This window comes from Phascolarctos cinereus, unplaced genomic scaffold (genome assembly GCF_003287225.1).
Source record: "Phascolarctos cinereus isolate Bilbo 61053 unplaced genomic scaffold, phaCin_HiC Scaffold_4;HRSCAF=312, whole genome shotgun sequence".
Classification (NCBI taxonomy): Eukaryota; Metazoa; Chordata; class Mammalia; order Diprotodontia; family Phascolarctidae; genus Phascolarctos; species Phascolarctos cinereus.
This window is the reverse complement of record NW_027555847.1, coordinates 353,675,588-353,692,752: the sequence shown is the minus strand read 5'-3', so window position 1 is coordinate 353,692,752 and position 17,165 is coordinate 353,675,588. Positions and strand designations below refer to the sequence as shown.

The window sequence follows — 17,165 nt, the reverse complement described above, 5'->3', positions numbered from 1 at the left end:
TAACCTGACAAATATTCTTTTGCTTCTGATCAGATAAGTGTATGCCGCCATCACCTCCTCATCAGCCTCAAGTCATAGTGGTTTCTGACTCCGAGGTGGCACTGTCCTGGAAGCCTGGAGAAAGTGAAGGAAGTTCACCTATTCAGTACTACTCTCTGGAGTATATCAGGTACCTTCATGGGTCCAATCTAAACGCTCATCATTTTCATTTCAGGTGTTTCAAGCTTGGTAGGAGACCTGACTGTGAGCCCAGGTCATTCCAGTGGGAGGTTTTAAGGAAGAACGTATTGACATATGTTTATACTCCAACCCTGAACTTGCACAAATGATGCCTCTGGAAGTCCACCACGAGGCCAATGGGAGTGGCCTGTTACCACTCACTGCCAACTCCATCCCCAAGTTGAGAGATTGCCCTACAAACTAGAAACACCCAGATTGTAGCCGGCATTTTGTAGACTCATTGGAGTTGGCTTTATTTTTCAAAAATTTGCCCACAAAGTAGATATTTGATAGTGATTCTCCTTAGAAACTTGAAAAATAAGAAGCTGAATGGGCACTAGGACAGCTGTGCTTCTGTGGGTCAGTTTTTATCCTCTTGTTATCCCCAACCTCAGTTCTTCCACTTCTCTGCTCAGGAGGATCTTGGGATCTCAGAATTAGAAATGGAAGGGACCTTAGTCATGGCCTGGTCCCAACCCCCTCATTTTACAGATGAGGAATCTGAGGCCTCAGGGAGGGCAGAATAAAAACCCTTCTTGGGTCAAAGGCTCTTTCTTCTTTTTTTTCTTTTTTTTCTTAATTCTGTTGGTGACAACTAGAGTTTGAATCAAAGTGCCCAATGGATTAATAGGTGTGAAACAAACACAAGAAACATTTATGGCTTTTGGGGTTTGTACATTAAAGATGAGAGGGAAGGGTGGTCCTAAGGTTCTCTTTCCTCAGTTCAGAAAGAGACTAGGTTAGCCACTCATCTGAGTTGGAAGCTCTCCAAAGTTTTGGGAGATGATTCTGCCAAGCTTTATATAGCTGTGCTTTTGGACCTCTCCTTCCCACCATTTACCTTCATTGGGGAGGACGGGAATTGGGCTCTTGGAGGAGAAGGATCATGTTCATTTCATTGGCCTGTGTAACTCTTAGCAGGGTCTGTCACTACCATACTCAACACACATTTGCAGATGTAGAATTGACAAACTCATCATCGTCCTCACTCAGGATACATCGATACATCGGTACTGCCTAGGGGTCTGAGGATTCTCCTCTTGTTTCTAGTTCGTACTAGTTTACTGCCTATAGCTTAGAAAGCCCATACAGATCTCTACTTAGAGAACCCTAGCATGTTGGCGCTGGAAGAGACCTTAGAAATCATTTAATCAAGAGGTTCTAAACCTGTCATCCTTGACCTTAAAAAAAATCACTAACTTATTTTAATGCACAGTATCTTAAAAGTCTTTGTTAGAACTACATTGAGACTTTTGGGACACCTTGCACAATCGGTTTCTTATCCAAACCTATGGATTTTAATTTATGCATTTAAAAACATTATTCTGAAAAGGGATTCCTGACACATACAATAAAAGGGTAAGAGCCCTATATTTAGTCACAAGATACTAGGATCATTGCTTTAGAATTGACAGGGGCCTGAGAGGCCATTTCATTCAATCTCCTTGTTTTGCATATAAGAAAACTAAAGTCCAGATTGGTTTAAGCCTAAGGTACCATAATGGAACCTGGTGCATCTGACTCCGACTGGCCAAAAAGCCAGTGGGTTTTGGGGGACAAATCACTTAATCTGTCCTCTCCCCAGTTTCCCCATTTGTAAAATGAAGGGATAAAACTAGATGACCTCCAAGGCCCCTTCCAGCTTTATATCTTATAAGCAGAAGGGGAAAAAACATCTCTAGTACATGACAATTGTTCCTTTAACTTCCTGCTCTGCAAAATAAAACTAGTATTGGTTCTACTCTGGTCCAGCAAAGCGTACCATTGGCAAAACTTGTAAGGAGCAGGGAATTTTCAGTGCAGGTACAGGGGATCATTTATAGAAAGTTCCACTAATAAGCTGATGTTCATTCATTCATTTCTAGGACATATGTTTGTTAAATACCTGCTGTGTGACTGACATACAGGGAGAGAGAAGAAGACACTGAGAATTATGACAAGCTCACAGTTGAAAAGAGATTGCTTGCATTTTAGTTGCAGGGTCGTTAACTTTCCACATTTCAGCCTCACACTCAACCAATCAACAAATATTTAATTAAGCATCTCTTTTATGTAAGACACTGTGCTCAGTCCTAAGGATTCAAAGACAAAAATGGAAGTCCCTGATCTTAACGAGTTTATGTTCTTTTGGGAGAAGGCAGAAGGTATAGATGGAATTGTATATACAATATATACAAAATTCCCTTTGTTTCCTGTCCTTCCCCCTTCCCACCCACCCCCCAAAAAAGGCATTCTAGCATTAATAATCAAAAGGGTAGGGGTCAAGCAGGACAAAACAAGATGGGATGGTGGGGGTGGGTGAAGAAACTAGAAGAATCTAGAAATTTCAACTTCCAAAAAGCATTCGAAGTTCTGGCTTCCCTGACGAGGTGGGAGGAGGGGAAGGGTACTATGACTGCATAGAAAACATGTACATGTTTGCTTCCAGAAGTTCTGGCCCCAGTTCCCTTCACATTATTGCTGAATTCTAAATATTGCCCCCTAGAAACAATGGGGAACAGGTATTTCAAATAAAATATGAATGTACATTTCTTTCTAGATAGCCCTTTCCCTGTACAGAAGGGAGGATATTCCACAATCACAGCAGTTTCTTACATTTGTGGCACTCCCTAAAGTGCATCCCCATCTCTTTCTACCTTTTCTTCTGTGAGTTGCTAATGATTCTCATTTCCTAGGTGGGCAAATTGAGCCATAGAGAGGTGATTGTCACCTTATCCCAGGACTCTAACTCCAGGGCTGGACGATGACTTGAAGGCCCTCAACTTCAACCCCTTCATTGTATGCATGAGGAAACTGAGACCTCAGAGTCTTATTGAGTTGCCCAAGGTTACACAGACAGTAAGTGACAGAGTCAAGATTGTAATGTGTAGGTGGTGACATTAAGGTCAGCAGTCCAAGTTAAGGATTCTTTCCAGTGTACCATATTTGCTGAAGGTCAGACAGCTAATTCACAGCAAAGAGGAGCCCAGATTTCTTTCTAGTTCTTTTTGCTCTAGCCTCTAGTCTATGGTAATCTTATGCCAATATTCTCTCTACCAAGATTCAAGTTAGTAAGCATTTGTTCAGCACCTACTATGTGCAAGGTCCTGAGAGAAGTGAAAGGGATGCCAAGAAAAGATGAAAACTAATCTCTCCCCAATCCAAGGAGCTTACTTTCTATTGGGGAAACACAATATTTAAATTTAAAAATACAGTATAATTCAAGCAGGGAGGGAGCAGTAATAATTAAGGGGCTAGAAAAGGTCTCCTGTGGGAAAGGGTACCTGAATTGATACTTAAAGGAAGCTGAGGATTCTAAGAAGCAGAGATGAGAAATAAATTAATGTATTTCAACCATGGGGTCATGTCTATGCAAAGACTGGGTGGTGGGAAATGCAGTTGTGTCTTGGGAACCCTAAGAAGACTTGTTTGGTTAGAACATAGAGTGTTTGAGTGGGAGTAATGAGCACTAAGTCTGGAAAGGTAGGCTAGAGCCAGATCATAAAGGGCTTTAAATGATGAACAGAGGTGTTTGGATATTGTCCTAGGGATGGAAGATAGAACTACAGCCATAATGTGCAGGGAACCTACTGTCCGAGGAAATTGGAACCTCAGTTTCTATGATTTCAATGTTTGCTATGTTTCAGAAAGAATCCCATAGTAGTATATTGCTGTGTTTGTTTCCATGTTTTAAAATAAATCCCAGCATTCATTTGTAAACATCTCAGATTAAGCTCTATTACAGCTGAGTGCCCAAAGATGTGTACTTAGCAAGAGCTTGTGTGGGCTCGAAACCAGAAAAGGCAATTAGCATGGATGATTTCTCAGGCGCCTCAATTATTCCCTTTTCCTAGATATGCCTGTTGAGTGTATAATACTAAACTCTTCTTGTCCTGATACTTTACTTCTGAAGAAGGAGGAATGTGGTATGTTTCTGGGCTCCAGTTTGAAAGTAAATTAATGGGTTCACAGTATTCCTAAAAGGTTGTATTCTAAGCGCTAATATAGAAAACAGGAGCACCTACTAATGCCAGGGAAGAAGGCTAACAGCCTTCAAACTCCAAGTAGGCCATACTGCCCAGGTCTAATGATTTCCAGCTTAAGAGATTCAAGAAGTCATTTAGGGTCATGTAAGGGGCTACTTATAGAATGTGTGCCTTTTGGCCACTAGGAATGTGACTTTTCAGAAATAGAGTAATGTAAGCCCTGTTGGTCTTGCTAGGATCTAACCTGGAATGCTGCCCTAAGTCATGGTCTGCTGATTTTTCCACCTGCTGCCCTGTATAGATCCCATAATGAAACTTAGAAAACTCATCTATACCCAAGGCTGCTCCAAAGCTGACAGTGATGCCTAAAAATTGATTTCATTTGAGAGCCTTGATGTCATCCACACCTGAGCTGTTCTGTACCAAGGTCATCTGTGCTAAGTCAGGAGATCTGGGTTCCATGGCTTTAGCCCTTAACTAGCTGTGAAATCATGAACAAGTCAGTTCACCTCTTTAAAGTTTGCATTTCATCATTTGTCAGTTGGGATAATACTCTCTCTATCTAGCTCACATGGTTTCCATAAGGAAAGCATTATAGAAATGTGCTATGTTACATTTATAATGGGCTGCCAGAGTCTTGAGCACTAATTTTCTGTGGAACCCAAGTCTTAGTTATGCTTCCTATACAGGTGGGATGATAAAGAAATGAACTTATCGTGATATCTTAGAGGTATTTTACAAGGTTATTAAAAAAGTAACAGCATAAATCCCACTATCAATCAATGAATCAGCAAGGATTTCTTAAATGTTCCTACTCTGATTCAAGGGTTGTGCTAGCTGTTAAAGGTACAAAAACAAATTGAGACAGACTTTGCCCCCAAAGAGCTTACATTCTTTCAGAGGAAATAATATACACATAAACAAGTCTATGCAAAATAAATACAAAGTATTTTTTTCAAAGGGGGAGACAGTAGCAAAAGGGTGGATCAGGAAAGGCCTTATATAGAAAGTGGGATATGGGCTGAGCTTTGAAAGAAACTAGGGGTTCCAAGAAACAGAGAGAAGGAAGTGAATTCCAGGCAAGAGGGACAGGCAGTACAAAAATGTGGAAGGAGGCAATGGAGAGGTATTTGTGAGGAAAAGCAAGCAAGTTGTCCCGGGTGGATCAAAAGGTGTGTTATGGAGAGTAATGTACAATTCTAACCAGACACTCAGAAACCATTTTCACAACACTCCTCGGTGAAGACTTGATTACTGGGTGCTCCACACTTAAATGAAGGGCAGAGTGGTGAGAAGTTGGGAGAGGAGGCAGCCTGGTCTGCGGACGTTTAGTTTTTGAGAAAGAAGTGTTACAGTTCCAGTTTCTCTTCCAGGATTGCTCTCTGAAGGGAAAGAAAGACTTCGAAGAAGCTGATGTGTAGAGGAGCTGGCACTTTGATCATGTCGCCCTCCCAAGTTTACTACACTAGAGAATTTGGGGAATTTCCCCTTGTGTGAAATCTAATTCATTCTCTTTCTCTGTCTGTCTCTGTCTCTCTCTCTGTCTCTCTCTCTGTCTCTCCCTCTCTCTGTTTTTCTCTCTGTCTCTGTCTCCCTGTCTCTGTCTGTCTGTCTCTTTCTCTTTGTCTCTATCCTTGTCTCTGTGTCTCTGTCTCTCTCTGTCTCTCCCTCTATCTCTGTCTCTGTCTGTCTCTTTCTCTTTGTCTCTCTCTATCTCTGTCTCTCTTTTTCTCTTTGTCTCTGTCTCTTTGTCTCTGTCTCTGTCTCTCTTGAACTAAGAATTGTCATTTTCAGAGTAAGGGCTCATTCACTCTGGGTATTATCCAGTATATTTTCATCTTTAAACTTCTCTGACTTGTGTGTTATCAATCTGGATAAATGCATTTATTTGATTATCATTTTGTATCATTTTTGTATACCTGGCATTTGGAAGGAAGGGAATCAAGCCTTGGATATATAGCTTGGGGCACTCCTTTCCCATTTAGGAATAATGATCAGGAGTACAGCTTGAACCTAAAAATTGCATCCCTTAGACTAACAGTACTTAGGGAATCAGATATCTTTAGTGTTTCTTCTGCTCACCTTTCTTCCAGGGAGATTGTCTAGCCCATTATCCCCTCTCACTGAGGGGAACAGATGGGCCCCCCTCTTGTCCCCAACCCCCTGCTCCCCTCCCAGCCAGAATCAAAGTCTCCCTTGGAGAAGTGTGAGTGAAGAAGACTCTGGATAACAAAGTATAATAAGACTGAAAAGATAGATTTGAATTAGGTTGGTAAGGGGTCTGAACTAGAGTAGAACATGGGTGGCATTTCTTTTGTCACTGATAGGATTGATGGTATACTTCAGGCCATGATGGCCACATGAAGCAATCACTAGGCAGGGTCCTAGTACCAAGAAAGTGAGTGTTTTCTTTCAATTTACCCTTTCTGAGAATAGCCACAGCTCAGTTATGGAGTGAGACCAGACAAAGGAATTTGTTCTTTGTGACCTTATCAGAATAGAAGTTTGTCAGAATCCTAGGCTGAGGATGAAAGTTTTCAGTCAGGTGTGATCATCATAATTTACCAAAGTTAGCCTATAGGTTTGAGATTAATTTAGGCACTAGCATTTATCTTTTTCAAATGTGCCCAGCAGATGGTGGGTTGTTGTTTCTTATGCAATGGAGAGAATATTTAAAGTCTGCAGGCTCAAAATAAGCTTGTAGACAATAATGTTATCATTTTTTAACTTTACCTGATATTTTAATACAACAGATCCTATTTTCAGGTGAAGATGAATATCTGTTTTCCCAAGTGATGTTGGGCATATCTTGGTGGACAGCAAAGCTTAGTGCTTATTGAAATAAAAGCCTCACATATGTATAGCTACTTACATTTGAAACATTTTGGTTATAAATATCTGAAAAGCTACTCTACTTTCTGCCTGTGAATTTCCCTAGGGTATCTCCCTTTCTCAAAAGAAAAAAAAATGTATTCTCAGGAAAGTAAAACTAGAGGCCTGTAAAGGAAATACTTTTCACCTCTAATTTTCTAGGCTTTTCAATGCCCATATCCATATATACTATCTGGCAGGTTGATCAGAGGTAAAAAATAGTTTTCACTTAACTCCTTTCTATAGCCTTTCAGATTGAACATTCCCGTAGGTGTAGACTGATTGGTTAAAATTTAATCACAACATAGTATTGTTGACTAAGAAGGTAAAAATGAAGCCTTCGTGAGTTAGAATATGGCCATTTTCAATTCCACCATTTTCTTCTTGTAGTCCATATAAAAAGTCAAGATGATGTATGCTTTAGGACCATGGGTCAAAAAAACAAAATCTCAGCAAAAATTAGATATTTTATGAGAAGGAAAATAGTTTTTCCTCTCTTCTTCCATCTGCCTCTTTTCTGCTAAATAATTCAATACCTGCCTTTGCTCCTTGTGAGAAGCAATCCATAATAAGACCTAGAAAAATCATCTTCACACAAGTCTGCTCCTAAGCTAATTGTAATACATAAGAATTCATTTAATTTGGGAGTCTCAAAGTCATCTACACGAGGTTTTTTTTTAACTAACAAATTGACATTTTTGTTAAAATGTCATTCTTATTTATACCCCAGTATCTCACAGATTACAAGCTACTTACTAATCCAAGAATAACAAATAAACTTAATTAAAATTTTCTCATTGGAAGCTACCTTTCAGGGAATCCAAGTGCAATGAACGTCAACCCTGAAATTCAGCATGGAAGCTAAGGCCAGTGCCATGATCTTCCTTGTATGCTCCTAAGACCTGAAGTTAAGGTTACTGGCTTTTCAGGTTAAGGAAGTTTGTTGTTCGGAATCTGGATTTAAGGCTTATGCTGGACAGCAAGAAAGAGCAGCTGGGTGCTTGTACCAGAAAAGAATAATGAGGCCTAGAAAGGTTTCCTTATCTGACCTGAAGTGGCCACTTCCCATATATAGTGAGCAAGGAAGGAGGTGTCCCATCTTCCATCTAAGAAGCAGCCTTGAACCTGCAATGCTAAATAATGACCACTACACTGAAGATCCTAGTTTCTATCAATGAAATCATGGAGCTGCAGCAGATTATAAAAGCCCTGGGTGAGAGACAGTATAATCAATCACAGCTGGCCTTGGGTCCCTGAGGTTGCCCTCTCTCTCATGATTCCAGCTCCACCAACTTTGTTCAAGGACTTGGCTTCTAGGGGCACAATGATCTGCATTTCTAGCCTGGCCTAAGTCAGACAAATAGTCTTATTTTAGCCAAGATAAAGCTGAAGTTTCTCAAGAGGGAGCCTTATTAGAACATTGGGAAAAACGAAAGAAAATTCAAGGGCATAGAAATGAGAAATTTTGGTGTAGTGAAAAGAATGCTGGCTCTGGGGTTAAAAGACCTGGGTCTTAATTCTGACTCTACCACTTCCAAGTATTAAAGTGACTTAGTTGACAGGTGATTTTGTAAAGATTAAGACCTGTGTGTCCTAAGACTTCATCTCTCCATGCTCCAGGCAATTCTCTGAGACTACATATTACAGAAAAATAGTTGGGGTATTCATGTATCCATAGAGAGAGCTTCCACATTGGGAGTTTCCTGTGTCTGAAATCATTGTGTGAATGGCAATAAAAAGATGATAATAATAACTACCCTTTGTATGGCATTTTAAGGTTTCCAAAGTGCTATACGCAGTGTCTTATTGGATCCTCACAACAACCCTGGGAGATAGGTGTTATTATCAGGCCCATTTTACAGATGAGTAAACTGATAGAGGTTAACTTTCCCAGGGTCACAGCTAGTAGGTGAAACAATGAGTGAATATATACAGTATCTTAGAGTAAAGAGGTATGGTAATGTATTTTGCGCTTTTTTTTTTTTTGCATACCTGTCCTTTAGCCCAATGGCTGACACAAAGTAAAGCTTATAATAAATGTATGTCAATGGCAGACTGATTTGCACACTGGCTCAGGTAAAATATCAGAATCTTGAAAAATATCAAGTTTTAGAATGTCATGTTTTGTAGCTATCACGGACAGAGGTAGAGAATGGGGATTAGCTGAAAATTAATTTTCCCACGTATCAATGGAAATTTCATATCAATAAGTATTTCTTTAAGAAGCATCTGGTTTTGAGATTAGGCATCTCAGAGGACTCATAAACTGGTACTGGGTGCAAGGACATCTCATAAGACTCAAGTCCATCCACTCTGTGCTGTAATGAAAGGGCTAAGAAGGGCGAGTCTGACAGTTTTCACAGAATGAAGACATACTAGCTCTACGAATTGATCACTTAAAGCTTCAGTCACTCCTACATCAGCTTTACTGATGTAATACCAAGTCAGATTGATGGAAGTTGACATAAATTGAATTCTTGTGAGGGTAACAGCACTGGGAGTCATTGGTAAAGCATAAAATGAAAAGTGCACTCCCTGGTTGGCTCGCCTGGGACAAATTGCCAGCTGAGTTTATCATTACCCCACTCTATCCATCTGTTTGTCATTTGGTGGGGTTGGACAGATTCATAAATGAAGGAAGTAGGCTGAAAGCTGAAGGTCAAATGATACGTCATTTTTTTTTCTTTGAGCTAAGACTACTTAGTGGTTTCTGGAGTTTCCTCTGTAATGTATTTATTGGAAAGAAAGTCTTTGTAGAAACGAGTTCTGAAGAAGCAAAAGAGATTACTTTAGGGAACATACCCTCGAAAAAAATACCACTTTACCTTGGATAATCTGTAGGTCCATGAATCATTTCTCTTAGAGCAAAGTGCCACAACCTAAAAGAGATTAAATGGTTTCTTGTTATGTGTCATGTAACAGGATTGTCCTACTGAACATCTGGATACATTTATTCTAAGGGACTGGAAGTAATCATAACATCATGGATTCAGAGTTCCCTAGCCCAGTGGGTACCAAACTCAAATCCTGCAGGGGCATATTGACTTAGGAAACCACAAATTAACATTATCTGTGTGATATTGTATTTTTGTTTGTTTTGTTAAACATTTCCTAATTACATTTTTAAAAAATATCCAATGAGTCAATAAGCATTTGCTAAGCACCTGCCAAATACAGGCACTGTGCTTAGTGTTAGGCATACAAAAAGCAAACTCCCTCAAGGAGTTCATAATCTAATGTTAATCACCTACTCTTTGTTTCCACAGCAACCGCCCTGGGTCATGCCCCCATCTTGTTTCACCTAGACTATTATTATAGCCTTCTTTTAAAAATGTTTCAAAATATTTTAATTTATTATTTATTTATTAATATTGTTTTCTTTTTACATTTTGGGTTACAAATTCTGTCCTTCCCTCTCATACCTTCCTACAAATACTAAGACGGCAAGCAATATTACATAAATTATACATGTGAAATCATGCAAAACATATTTTTATATTAGCCATATTGCAAAAAAAAGGAAGAAAAATAAAGAAAGTGAAAAAATTATTCTTTAATTTGCACTTGGAATCCATCAGTTCTGTCTCTGGAGGTGGATGACATTTTTTCATCATGAGTCCTTTGGAATTGTTGTAGATTACTGTTTTAATCAGAGTAGCCAAGTCTTTCACAGTTAATCATCATTACAACATTGCTGTTGCTGTGCACAGTGATTTCCCAGTTCTTCTCACTTTACTTTGTATCACTTCATATAGGTCTTGCCATGTTTTTCTGAAACCACCTCCCTCATTATTTCCCACAGCACAGTAGTACCCCATCACAACCATACGCCACAATTTGTTCAGCCATTCCCAACTGATGAGCATCCCCTCAATTTCCAATTCTTTGTCACCACAAAAATAGCTACTATAAATGGTTTTGTACATATAGGTCTTTTTCCTTTTTCTTTGTTCTCTTTTGGATAAAGACCTAATAGTGGCATTGCTGAGTCAGAGGATAAGTTACAGCCCTTTGTTCATAGTTTCAAATTGTTCTCCAGAATGGCCAGACCACTTTACCACTCCACCAACAATTCATTGGTGCACCTATTTTTTACCTCCTTCCTTCCAGCATTTGTCACTTCTGATAGTGTGAGGAGGTACCTCAGAGTTGTTTTAATTTGCCTTTCTCCATAAAATAGTGATTTAGAGCATTTTTTCATGACTATAAATAGCTTTGATTTCTTCATCCAAAAGCTACCTGTTTATATTCTTTGACCATTCATCAATTGGGGAATGGTTCTTATTTTTATAAATCAATTCAGTTCTATGCTGCTCAGTATATATTTGAGAAATAAGGTCTGATTTTATCAGAGAAACTTTTAAAATATTGCATATATATGCATGTATGTGTGTATATATATATATATATATATATATATATATATATATATATATTTCATTGTCTATAGTTCCTTTTTGCAAAGTATAGTTTCCCTTTTAATTAGGTCTGGTTTTGCCTTTGCTTTGTCTGAGATCATGATTGCTACCTTTTTATAGTTTAGCTAAAGGATATTAGATTCTACTCCCGTCCTTTATTTTAAATCTGTGTCTTTCTGTTTCAAGTGTATGTCTTGTGAATAACATATTGTTGTATTCTGGTTTCTAGTCCATTATACTACCCACTTCCATTTAATGGGTAAACTCATCCCATTCACATTCAGGTTATGATTACTAATTGTGTTTTCTCCTCCATCCCATTTTCTTGTTCTTGTTCTTGTTCTTCTTGTTCTTGTTCTTCTTGTTCTTCTTGTTCTTCTTGTTCTTCTTCTTCCTCTTCTTCTTCTTCTTCTTCTTCTTCTCCTCCTCCTCCTCCTCCTCTCCTCCTCTTCCTCCTTCTCCTCTTCCTCCTTCTCCTCCTCCTCCTCCTCCTCCTTCTCCTCCTCCTCCTCCTTTTCCTCCTCCTCTTCTTCCTCCCTCTCCTCTTCCTCCTCTCTCTCCTCCTTCTGCTTCTTTCTCTTTCTTGATCTCTCTTTATCCTGTCCCTCCTCAAAAGTCTTAGTTCTAATCACTGTCTCTCTTGATCTATGCTCCCTTTTATCACACACACACACACACACACACACACACACACACACTCTCCTCTTCTCTTATCCCTTTCCCTTCCTTTTTTCTTATTGATAGCTACAATTCTGTATGCAACTGAGTATGTATATACATACATACATATATATATATATATATATATATATATATATATATATATATATATATATATATATATGTTCTTCCCTCTTTGAACTAATTCTGATGAGAATTCAAGCATAGCCTGCCACACCACCACCCCCATTTTCTTCTCCCCATAAAAGTTTTTCTTTGCTTGCCTCATTTAGGTGAGAAATTTTGCCCATTCTACCTCTCCCTTTCCCCTTCTCTCACTGCATCCCTCTTTCTCCCCCTTTCATTCTCTTTGGAGATCATTCCAATATAATTGACTCATACCCATGCCCTCCATCCATATAAATTACTTTTAACTGCCTTAATAATATAAGAGTTACATGTATCATCTTCCCATACAGGAATATAAACAGTTTGACTTTTTGAAACCCTTATGATTACTCTTTCATGTTTACCTTTTTATGCTTTTTTTGAGTCTTGTGTTTGAATGTCAAATTTTCTGTTCAGCCCTGTTCTTTTCATCATGAATGTTTGAAAGTCCTCCATTTCCTTAAGTTTTCAGTTTTTCCCCTTATGAATTATACTCAGTCTTGCTAGGTAGATTTTTCTTGGTTTTAATCCTAGGTCCTTTGCCTTCTAGGATATCACATTAGAAGCCCTCTGCTCCTTTAACATGAAAGCCACTAAGTCTTGTGTAATCCTGACTGTGGCTCCACAGTATTTGAATTGTTTCTTTCTGGCTGAGTAAAATATTTTCTCTTTGACCTGGCAGCTCTAGAATTTGGTTATAATATTCCTGCGCATTTTCATTTTGAGATTTCTTTCAGGAGGTTATTGGTGGATTCTTTCACTTTCTATTTTACCTTCTGGTCCTAGAATATCATGGCAGTTTTCCATGACAGTTTCTTGAAATATGATGTCTAGGCTCTTTCTCTGATCATGGCTTTCAGGTAGTCCAATAATTCTTAAATTATCTGTCCTGGATCTATTTTCTAGATCATTTGTTTTTATGAGGTATATCACATTTTCTTCTTTTTTCATCCTTTTGACTTTGTTTTATTGTTTCTTGATGTCTCATAGAGTCTTTAGCTTCTACTTGCCCAATTCTAATTTTTAAGGAATTATTTTCTTCAGTGAGATTTTGTACCTCTTTTTTCTATTTGGCCAATTCTGCTTTTTAAGGAGTTCTTTTCTTCAGTGAATTTTTGTGCCTCTTGTAACATTAGGTCAATTCTGTTTTTTAAGATGTTATATTCTTGGGGGAAGATGGGTGGCACAGTGGATAGAGTACTGGCCCTGGAATCAGGAGGACCTGAGTTCAAATCTGGTCTCAGACACTTGACACTTACTAGCTGTGTGATCCTGGGTAAGTCACTTAACCTCATTGCCTAGCAAAAAGAAAAAAAGAAAAGAAAAACCAAGCTGTTAATTCTCTTTTCATAATCGTCTTGCATCACTCTCACTTCTTTTCCCAATTTTTCCTCTAACACTCTTATCTCTTTCTTTAACTTTTACAGGAATTCTTGTTGGGCTTGGGTCCAATTAGTGTTTTTCTTCAAGGCTTTGTAGCTGTTTTCACATTGTTGTCACCTAAGTTTATGTCTTGTTCCTCCCTGCCACTACAGTTGATTTTTTTTTTATGGTCAGATTCTTTTTTTGTTGTTTGCTCATTTTTCTAACCTATTTCTTGACTTTTCTCACCTGGGGTGAGCAATCTCTGTGCCAAGCATCAAGCTCTTTCATGCTACTCTTTTCAGAGCTTGTTCTGGGGGTCTGCAAGTTTCTGGTACTTCCAAAGTAGTGTTATCCTAGGAGAGGTGTAGTCACTGTTCTCCTGGTCTGAGCTCTTGTCTTAGTAAGAGCCCCTGGTCCCCTGCAGCTACAAGTGCTAGTACTCTTCTTTGTTTTGGAACTGCAACCAGGGCCCCTGGTCTCTTGTGATACCCAGTACCCCTATTTGCCCTGGAGCTGAAAACTGCCTCCAAATCACTGTACAATTATCTTGGGAGGAAAAGGCATAAACAATAGTAAACAATTTTTTAAGGAACCCCATCACTTTAGGAAACTGAGCTCCCAAAATCCCTACAGAAGTCAGGAAAACATCAAATAGTATAATTGGATGTGGGTTGATGGAGAATATGAGGTGGGGCCTTTATAAGTCATTTCCAAATGCTATAATTAGATTTTTTCAAAACAAAGGAATGAAAAGCAGATTTCTAATCCATTCTCTTTCAGTCCAGGATGACCTGGCTGTCAAGAGATACAAGATACAGATCCTCTACCCTTACTTCCCCTAGAAGACATCCCTACTCCTTAGTAGATTCCATTGTCAGGAATACTTTTCCTAACATTTAACCATTTTAGACCAATTTCTTAATAATAGTTGATGTGTGTCTATGTGTAATGTGTGTAAATGTATCTATGCATAGACACATATATTAAATATATACACAAATAAATATTTTTATATCTTTTGCCTCCCTTCCCTTAATATAATGTGTATAAATACACACACACACACACACACACACACACACACATTACATTAAGGGAAGAAAGGAAAATGAATAAGAATTTAGGTGCTTAGTACTGTGTTAAGCACTTATTGCAAGTATTTCATCTGATCCTCACAACAATCTTGTGAGATAGATCCCATTTTCATCCCCATTTTACAAGTGAGGGAACTAAGGCTCCAATTAAATGGTTTGTCTATGGCCAGTGGCTAGTAAGTATTAGAGGAAGGGTTATAATCATGGTCACTGGTGATTTTAGGTGCAGTGGTCTTTTACCATCACATGACCATTCCAAGGATCATAGGATTCAGAACAGAATTTAGAACAAAAAGAGATCGTCCAGTCCAATCCTTTTATTGTATTGATGTGAAGATAAGCTCACTCAGAGAAGTGATGTGATTTTCTCAAGGTCATACAGGTAATCACCAGCATAGCCTGGACTTGAATTCAGCTCCTCTGACTCCAAATTCAGAACTCTTTATACTACACCACTCTCTATGTGATTGAATCTTTGTGCCATCAATCTTTGCCTGAGGACTTACTTTCTAGGGCATGAAAAGCAACATAGTTAAGCAGGCCCTACTTGTTAATTTCTGAATATTCTCCTATACTTCATAGCCGTCTCCATTGCTGAGATAATCCTGGCTTCATTGATTTCAGAAAGGATTGAATTTCTAAGTGAGGACCTCACATATTATCTAGCTCAGTGGTATCAAACTCAAGTAGAAACAGATGTCTGCCACTACATATTGAATTAAAAAATCACAAATTAATGTTATCTATGTTGTATTATATGTTTATTTGTTTTCTTAAACATTTCCCAAATATATTTTAATCTGGTTTTGATTGCCCTCAAGAGTTTTTGCCAGTGACACCTTTGAGCAAGTTCAACCATCTAGGCTCAGAGCTTTATTTATTATTGCAAGTCAAGGGCATGGCAAATCTGAGCCCATCCCAGCATGGCCCAGCTGGGGTGGGCAGTGCAGCAGTTACTATAAGGCATCAGAGCTGTGCTCAGTCAGACTAATCCCTAGAACCGGTAGTCATCCACATGTGTCAGTTCTGCCTGAGGGATGGGATAACACTGCCATCAGACTGTCCGGGTTGTTTTTCCAAAGTCATCTTTTCTCTTTCCTATCCACTACATCTGCAGGTATGGGGAGCCTGCAGCCTTGAGGCTACATGCGGCTCTCTAGCTCCTCAAGTGCAGCCCTTTGACTGAATCCAAACTTCACAGGACAAATCCAGTTTGGATTCAAAGGGCCACACCTGAGGCCACACATGCCTTGTTTCAGAGGCAGCTAGGTAGCACAGTAGATAGAGCACTGGGCCTGGAGTCAGGAAAGTCTGAATTCAAATATGGCATCAGACACATACTAGCTGTTTGACCCTGGGTAAGTCACTTCACCTCCATTTTCCTTAGTTCCCTCAACTGTAAAATGGGGATAATAATAGCATCTATGTCACAAGGTTGTTGTGATGAACAAATGAGATAATATTTTGGTTTGGGGTTTTTTTTGGTTAGGCAATGGGGTTAAGTGACTTGCCCAGGGTCACACAGCTAGTAAGTGGTATGTGTCTGAGGTCGGATTTGAACTCAGGGCTCCTGAATCCAGGGCCGATGCTCTATCCACTGCGCCACCTAGCTGCCCCAAGATAATATTTTGTGACGTGCTTAGCACTGTGCTTGGTATATAGTAGGTGCTATATAAAGGCTTGTTTCTTTCCCTTCCTTTCTTGTGTCTCCTTAATTTGTCTATAAGTTCTCTGAAATCAAGGATTATGAATCTCCTTTTTTTGTATTTCCACAGACTCACATAAATGATGGCCATAAGTGGACATTTCATAAGTGCTTGTTAGTGAAGTGATTTGCCACTTTGTAAGGCAGTCATTTCGTGATTTTAGCTAGAGTAGTAGTGAGATATCCAGTTCCATTTAACTCATTAAACATTGACCAAGTATGTATTATATACAAAGCCCTGTATCCAGCACTGAGATTGCCAAATAGACATGACAAAAACTCCATGGTTTGCTCCATTGAGCATATTGCTCCACTGAAGTTGCTGTTGGCATTGAGGATTCAGTGGCAATGAACCCAGGGAAAGGAAGGGAGCTTTAGGGTGACACTGCCCAAAGTAATGGCTTCAGTGAGTTCTTCTGTCCCTTCTCCATTTCTTCTCTTATTCTCTCCATCTCAACTGCCAGATGGACTGCTGTGTTCTTGAATGAGGTGAGTAAGTGCAAAGTGATCCTTGCTAATAGCCCTAGTTTTTCCAGCCCTGTCTCCAGACAGCTATCTCACCAATGACTGTTATTGAGCAAAAGGAAAGTCAGATTGGAGATTGCACAATTTAAAGGAAATATCCTCACTAGTGGAAAAAAAAAGGGGGAGTGGAGTAATTTAAAGTCTATTCTGTGTTGGTAGTGGATCAGGACCATCA

General features: G+C 39.1%; 1 protein-coding gene across 1 annotated transcript in view; it reads left to right on the top strand.

Annotated features, from left to right (window-relative positions):
- The window catches only part of EGFLAM (EGF like, fibronectin type III and laminin G domains), a 253,564-nt gene that overhangs the window by 109,334 nt on the left and 127,065 nt on the right, over positions 1-17,165 (top strand). The window contains 1 exon segment of the mRNA XM_020996039.2: positions 34-169. Coding sequence (XP_020851698.1) covers positions 34-169 — 136 coding nt within the window.